At 40.0% G+C, this 8,180-nt stretch overlaps 1 protein-coding gene across 1 annotated transcript; it reads left to right on the top strand.

Annotated features, from left to right (window-relative positions):
• Positions 1–205: 205 nt before the first annotated feature.
• NPY1R (neuropeptide Y receptor Y1) lies at positions 206–1,483 on the top strand. The gene is made up of 2 exons (XM_010286870.1): positions 206–904; positions 1,025–1,483. Exons 1-2 carry the CDS (start codon positions 206–208, stop codon positions 1,481–1,483), a joined length of 1,158 nt encoding a protein of 385 aa, XP_010285172.1.
• The last annotated feature ends 6,697 nt before the right edge of the window (positions 1,484–8,180 follow it).

Raw genomic sequence — 8,180 nt, 5'->3', positions numbered from 1 at the left:
CGGGGCGGGCGACGTGCCCGGGGGTGACCGGCCCTGCTCCTTGCCTTCTCCCCAGGTGCTGTGAGGGAGATGCGGCACCGAGGAGCGGGGCTCGGCTGAGGGTCTCCTGAATGACGGGCTGATGGGCGCGCTTTGAACTCCGGGAACGGTTTGGATGGAAGCAGCGGTGGCGGCTGTGAACGTTGTACAGCGAGTTGGAAACAACATGAATACTTCGGTTCTCACCCCCCTGGGAAATATTTCTGGTCACCTGAATTTTTCAGAGAAGAACTCGCAGATCTTGCAGTTTGAGGATGAGGATTGCCACGTGCCTCTGGCCATGGTCTTCACTTTGGCCTTGGCTTACGGGACTGTGATAATTCTGGGAGTCTCTGGGAATCTGGCCTTGATTGTCATTATTTTAAAACAAAAGGAGATGCGCAATGTTACCAACATCCTCATTGTCAACCTGTCCTTTTCTGATCTTCTAGTGACCATCATGTGTCTTCCCTTTACCTTTGTGTATACTTTAATGGACCACTGGATTTTTGGGGAGGCCATGTGCAAACTGAATCCTTTCGTGCAATGTGCCTCAATCACCGTCTCGGTCTTTTCTTTAGTCCTCATTGCTATCGAACGCCATCAGCTGATCATCAACCCCCGGGGCTGGAGGCCCAACAACAGACATGCCTACCTGGGGATTGCTGCCATATGGATTTTAGCCACAGCTTCCTCATTGCCTTTCCTGATCTACCACGTGTTAACAGATGAACCCTTCCGAAACATAACATTTGATGAATATAAGGACAAATATGTGTGTTTGGACCTGTTCCCCTTGGACACTGCCAGGCTTTCTTATACCACGACGCTTTTGGTGATTCAATACTTTGGACCGCTTTGTTTTATATTTATTTGCTACTTAAAGGTAAGAGAGAATCCCCTTGCGATATGTACTTCTTTCTGTCTGATGTTTGTTTATCCTTGCAGAGATGATGGTTGTAGGTTAAATTATCCCACACGTTTCTGTTTGTTGAATTTCCTGCAGATATACATACGATTAAAAAAAAGGAACAACATGATGGACAAGATGAGAGACAATAAGTACAGATCCTCTGAAACCAAAAGGATCAACATCATGCTGATCTCAATAGTGGTCGCATTTGCAGTTTGCTGGCTGCCTCTCACCATCTTCAACATTGTGTTTGATTGGAATCACGAAATTCTGCCTGTCGCTACCTGCAGCCACAACCTGTTGTTCCTCATTTGCCACCTCACCGCCATGATCTCTACCTGCGTGAACCCCATCTTCTACGGGTTTCTCAATAAGAACTTCCAAAGGGACCTGCAGTTTTTATTTCATTTTTGTCATTTCCGCTCCCGTGAGGAGGATTATGAGACTATAGCCATGTCCACCATGCACACAGATGTTTCAAAAACCTCTTTAAAGCAGGCAAGTCCAGTTGCATTTAAAAAAATAAATAGCGACGATGATGACAAAATATAAGGAGGTAATAAAAATTCTACCCCAAACTGCTGGAAGTGTGATCACAGGTGAAATATGTCCAAGGACAAGCACAATTACATAACAAGTACAAAATGGGTAATGTTTTGCTTCTTTTTCCAAGGAACCTTGATTGTTGTCACTTTGAAATTGTACGCTGTGCATTTTTGCCCCTTTTACTGCTTTAATGTTTGCAGCAGCTGTATCTGAATCTTATTATAAGACATAGTCAGGCCTGCTACTACCTATGGTTTACATCAGCTGTCTTTTGTTCTGTTTTCTTTGTACGGTTATGCGCTTTAGCACAAAGATATATTTATTGATGTTTTTCAAAGAAGTAGTTTTCAGGAGTGTCCGTCTAAGACCATTGGAAACAATACGAACTCCAGGGAGGCTGTCACTACAGAGGACACCCATCCCAGCATAAAATTAGGACATTGAAGAGTTCTTTTTTTTTTTTTTTAAATCCAGCTTTTGGTCAATGTTAAAATGCTGTAAAATCAGTGTAGGCACACAGAAAATGATTCTGTGAAACCTGTAGAAATTTTTAAACAGGGGCATGCATTTGTCTCGTTCATAGAGGCAATTCAGGCTGTAATCACTTAGGTTCAAAGACAGGATTAAGAGAGAAATTCTCTTCTCATTTACAAGGAAAAAACCTACAGTAACTCCACACAGCACAATGGGATAACCCTTATATTTCACTACAGCAAATGAAAGCATAAACGGGCCTTCAGTCCCAACTGATTATAGCTGATTTTAATAATAAAGGCCTTTTAATTAAAAAAAAAAAAACAAACCCATTTTCAAGAGGAGATAGTGTTGCTGGGATGAAATGTACTGTCCATTCCAAGTCTATGAACCATGTAAATTTTCCTTGAGAAATCTAAAGGGAGATGGGACTGTTCACTGTCTGTACAAGGTGCAATTCCATGCATCCAGGTAACAGTGAAAATCAGGTCTGGTATTAAAAAAATATGCTTTAGCTACCTGAGTCTTTTTGTAATAATTAGTGCTGATCTATACAAATTATGTATAGCCTCATAATATTCTGTGTTCAGGTGCAATGGTATAAACCTGGATTATCTCCAAGACAATCAATGGTTTAATCAAGATCTTCAAAATTTAAAAGGAGGATATGGATATAGTCTGGGTATAATTGGTATGTTTAGCTTCCAAACTCACAGTTTCCACAGTTGGTTGAAGTGCAGAAATATTTGCCAAATATACACAATAGAGCTCTGTGTGTTATTGCTTAAAATATGTATATATCCTCTATTTACACAAAATATACACGACTAGATCCCCAGCTGAGGGAAACCTGCATAACTTAACTGCTGTAAATGAAACTACAACAGTATCAGCCAGCTGAAGTTCTGTGTCATATAGTGTACTTTGCTATATAATCAATGCCTTTTTGAATAATCCACTTTTAAAAATACACTATAGAACCTGCTTTCTTTTAGCAGTTTGGCAGAGACGAGGGTCTTTAAAATACATATAAATGTTAATGTATCACAAATGGAAATCTGACCGTATATCTTTCTGAGCAAACAGATCTCAGAATGTGATGGTGAATTTAATATATTCTAAATTTGATATGGATAAATGCCTAAGAAATGACAATTATTTGGTTTGCCAGTATTTAGAAGTAAAAAACTGTGCCTTGTGCTGTCTTATAAATAGTGTAGAATATTAAAGTAGCAATGTGTTCTTGTGCATTATAATTCCATGTATTTCTCTACTGGCAGGTAATTTAATTAATTTCTGTGGTTGAGAACAGAGAGGGAATGTAGAAAATGAATTATAAGATCGAACTTTCTTTCAGAGCTTTGCCCTTTTGTATTTTATGAATTTCTCTTTTCTTTGTGGTTCTCTGTGGAGCGTGTTGCTAATAATTTGACAAGAGTCTTCTGAAATTATTCCCCTGTCACTTTGCGATAATTTTCATATGCTAAAGGGTGTGTATTTTCACAAGGAGATACAATGTAGAAACCCAGCCATGCTTAGCTATTAAAAATTTCACAGTGGGTTTTTCCCATTAGAAAAAAAAAAAATCACAGTGAATTGTATGGGTTTTTTTCCCATTTTTGAAAAAAGCACTTTCTTCCAATCCAGTGGAAGAAGAAAATGGAATTATTTGAGAAAGCTTCCAGTCAGTTTGCTGGAACTTTTTGGTCAGGATGAATTAGGTGTTTATACAGAGTAGGCATTGCAGCAACTTCAGAGGAACCTGCTGGTGCACAGAGAACTAAAACTAGCGTGTCCTAAGATTCAGTGGGGTAGCAACATAATTTCTCTTATGTCCTAATTTCTCCTGCTTAAGGTACGGTCTCAAATCATACAGCCCACCTGACACCGCCTCATACTGTTACCTGAGAATGTCTCAGGTGTTTTTTGCCTACCAATGCCTGACACACAGGTTGAAGTAGGAGCATTCCTTCGGCTCATCTGTGTTAAGCTCAGGAGCCATTTTTCTGCTGCACTGCCGCCCTAGGATCAGGCTTCTCTTACAGGTTTCCTTACCTCCCTGCAAGAAGCCTTTCTGAGCCTCTGCTAAGGATGCAGGCTGGAACATCGTCACGCGAGTAGCACAGGAGATGCTGCCTGAAGCAACAGTGGGGATGAACACGGTGTACAGAGCGTCCAGCAGGAAAATGCATTTGGAGAATTTCGGAAGACAAATTGTTGCTCTTTATGAGGACAAAGATAAAAGTAGTCTCTCCGAGGTGCTGACCTGACGTCTGCAGGGCATAGATGACACCTACTGAGAGCGGTGTTTTTGTCTTTGGTTTTATGACTTGACACTGGAGTCCTCAAAAGCCACGGGAGACCTTCCCGTCCTGATGCCTGGCTACAATACTCACCCTCTTTTTTCACTTTCAGAGCCCCAGCATGGCTTCTCATCCTCTGTGTGCTAAATTTCTTTACAGGGTAAGCTGTTGGGTTTCATGTTCCTCTATCATTTCTCAGTCATTCTCGCTTGGTATTTGTTCTTCCTATGTGCTGTTTTGTCAAACTCCCCACACTTCAGCACATGCTGATTCCTATTTCAAAAGCCCAAAGATCCCTCTTTTTCTTGCAGACTGAGAGAAAAGTTTTGCTGACAGAAAAACAGAACAGTGAGGGATCTATAAAGTTTCTTACTATTTATGTGCAATACATTTCATGTCGAGTCTACAGCCTTAAATGACAAAGGTAACTATTTAATAAACATTAGTATCTGCTTCATCTGTCAGTTATTTTATCACCTTAAATGTCACTTTTATCCACCACAGACATTTAAAGCTTCTGCATAATCTAAACACACCAGCATATTTGTAAATCATCTTAATAAGCACTTCTGTATTCCCACATTGCTTTTTTCAATGTATCTCTTTGTTGTGTCATTGTCATTACGTATGGTAACCCACAACTTTCACATCTTCATAAAAAAAAGTGTAACAATAAAGGAGGCAATTAATTGACATTAATATCTGCTTTTGGTAGGTTAGGAAAAAGATGGATATAAAAAAAAAAGGCAATCCTGTTTTTTTCCACCTTGTAAAAAAAAATCAGATTTAAACTAGGAAAAGGAATTAACATGACTGAACCCCATGAGGTCACTTGATCTGGTGCTGACTGCATCTTGTCACTAATGATGGCGTGAAGAGCTAAGGGTTCGTATATTCTGCCTCTGCTGTCTTGCAGTATAGTACCAGCTATTATTAATGGATCCTAAAAGCAAAATCTGATACCAATTCATATTCAGACTGTAAATTAGCGTATGTTTAATTCCAGGTGTCTTCATCAAATTCTGATTCTGACCTTAGGAAAATGTTCTTGAGATCAATGAAACTGGAGAATTTGCTTAAAGTTGATCATCTACCTAGGCACTGTACTGAACAAAAGTGTACTGCTGGCTGGCAGATCACATTCTTTCCTAAAAATCAGACTTTGGATTTCAGCTTGTTTTAGAAATAAATTAATGGCATATTGTTGTCCTATGGATTTTTCTCTGGATTTTCTCTGGACTCCAGTGCCTGACAGTGCTTCAGTGTAAGGCTTTGTCTCCTTATTCATTGGATCAAAGAATTTACCAAACCAGTGCGTAGAGAATGAAGGCAATAAGGAATTTTTTTTTTCTGTTCTTATTTTTAAAGCATACATAACAGTAGGAAACATGATCTTAAATAATACCTCTGTCTGCAACAGATCAAATTCATTCAGCTGAGTAGAAAGGATGGAGAAATAATAATTATAACGAAATGATAAGTTTTTTTGACAGCCAGTTCTCAGCTGAAGGATACATACAACTCTATGTTCTACCATGTCCTCTTCATTCCTGTGTTATTCAATATATGGTATCTGCCTCCCTGAGTCATTACTAAATACCCAAGACACTACTAAAGCTGATGTGAAAGAAAATTCTTTTCTTCTATTCACGCTTTGCAGAATTTAAAATGTTTGAGGATTACATGTGAGAGGGAAAAAATAGGACCAACTTTAGATTCTTTACACTTTAATTTACCTGTGGCCAGAAATAGCTTCAATATTTCTGCCCGTGCAAAACACTATTAATGGTCCAATTGAAGTTGATAGTTCAAAGATTAAGGAGAGCACCCACAAAGGCTAACTTCAGCTGGAGGATGGCAGTTTCCTAGCCTTTTCAGTGGCAGCCCAAGGGCACTCACACCTGCTCCACTCCAGGTGCTATGCAGCTACCAAAACGTCTTTCTCTCCGTTATCTGTACGGGATGCTGAGGGATGCCCAGCTTCCAGGGCCAGCACTAGGCGCAGTGACTACCGCCTCCCTTCCTCCAGCCTCCACGGTGCCGCTGCGCTCTCTTCATGCCTCACACCCCTGGCAGCTGGTTTCTGAGGAAGTCACGGGCATTTGTACTCTGAGTTTGTGAAGTGCCCGAGTAGATGGTAAAATTCAGCTCTATTCAGTACAGTGCTTTAAGCATGTGCTCAGCTTTAAATAGTTTCTTCCGTTAAAATTCTCTTCTGGCAAGTTTCTGGTAGGCAAGTTTCTCGGAATTTGCACTCTGTGTAAGAATATAATTGCAGCAAAACTGACAGGACACTCTGCCTCATGTTTTCCAAAGATCTGGGTTGATGATCTGGTTACCTGACATAGATCAGGCTTAGCTGCAAAAGATTTGCACCAGGTTCAGATGTGTTTGAGATAGATTGCTGCATAAGGGAGGCTCTGCATGGTTAACTAACTTGCCACAAATCATGCAAAATTTCAGCTATACAGGGAAATAGATACACAGAGTTTGGAAAGGAGCAAAACAGCGGAAGATCTAGATGAAGCCTCGATGCATTCTGTCAGATAGACACAAAAAGACTGCAAGGAGGGCTCAGTTATTTATTTTGGGGGACAACAGACTGATACACAAATGTTTTTTTGGGCAAAGTGGTGGTCAAAAATGATGTGTGATTAATAGGTTCTCTGCAGTTTTCAGAAAAGGGATATGGATCTTTATAAATGACTCTCAAAATGTATTTTAAGATTCTTCACCTTAGATCTCTTTTTGAGACGAAGGAAACAAAATGTTTTTGGCACAGTCAAAAACTAACAGCTTTTCATTGCACCCACCCACTGCACACAAGTCCATTTGCTTTCACTTCTGCACAACATAGAGAATGTTTGTTTATGGCAGGAGGAGCCACCTGATCAACAAAGCTCTCCTTGTCCCTCTTGGTTTGTGCTCACGCTGATACTGTGCTGCTGTTTGTCACTTTGCAATCCTTTTTTTTCCCCCATAAGCTATGACATTTTTATTATGCTATTTATATTGTTTCTTAATAAAAGCTCTCTGTGAAAAGATGTTCTTGAAAGATCCTCTTCAATGTGTGCTTGAACATATGGGTGAAAGGCCATACAGGGTTTGTAGAAATGTGACTGGCAACGTGACGATGTTTCAGCGGGTAGAGAAGTAGAAAATACATTTGTTGCATACTGTTATTCTGCCCTTTTCTTTTAAGGCTTTTGTTATAAATTTAATTCATGTAATCTAAATGTTAGCTAAGTCGATGTATCTAGTGTCTTGGTCACCATCCTCTGGAGACATCCAGTTAGTAGAAGACACTGGGTAACACAACTTGTTTCCTTACCTATGGCCTTCATGATTGCCTATAAGCTTCTCATTGTTTGTGATATACTTGATGATATATATGTGAAAGGGCACACTTCTTTCTCTTTAAGACTAGTAAGTGTTGTACATTTAAAATATTTAATAGATAGGACTGGAAAATCTTTTCTGATTTTTTCCATTAATGTCTGAGGCTCTTTAATTAGGCCTTGATCATAATTTTTGGCACAGGTGTAGTCCCCTGGACTATGTAGTCCCCATGGTCAGTTACCATGGTCATGAGCTTATAATTAGACTGGTGCTAAAGTAAGACCCTTAAAGCCTGACCTAAACCACTGCAAGGTTAAAGGAAAGCCTCCCATTGACTTCAGTGAGCTTTGGTTAAAGTCCTTTTTTCAACTGACACTGAGGTGTGATACAGGTCTGAATAGCTGCTTCCTAGAGAGGGCAGCAGGCCATAAAAAGTGACATTTTTCTATCTGTGTGGACTCAGCAGAGACACAAGTCCACAGTCTTCCATGTCAGTCCAAGGGACATACCAAAAAGTCATCTTCATCTGGTACTTACAGTAAGGTTGTCCTCCTAGGGTCTTCCGCAAGTTTTACTCTGATGCATTT

The sequence above is a fragment of the Phaethon lepturus genome, unplaced genomic scaffold (genome assembly GCF_000687285.1).
Source record: "Phaethon lepturus isolate BGI_N335 unplaced genomic scaffold, ASM68728v1 scaffold17835, whole genome shotgun sequence".
Lineage (NCBI taxonomy): Eukaryota > Metazoa > Chordata > Aves > Phaethontiformes > Phaethontidae > Phaethon > Phaethon lepturus.
Note: the sequence above shows the minus strand (reverse complement) of the source record. Positions and strands in the feature narration are given on the sequence as shown.

What these genes read in the sequence shown, in the direction of transcription:
- NPY1R (XM_010286870.1), top strand. Translation starts at nt 206, where the DNA reads ATGAATACTTCGGTTCTCACCCCCCTGGGAAATATTTCTGGTCACCTG. An exon ending in TATTTATTTGCTACTTAAAG is followed by an intron (nt 905 to 1,024) that starts GTAAGAGAGAAT and finishes AATTTCCTGCAG; the next exon opens with ATATACATACGATTAAAAAA.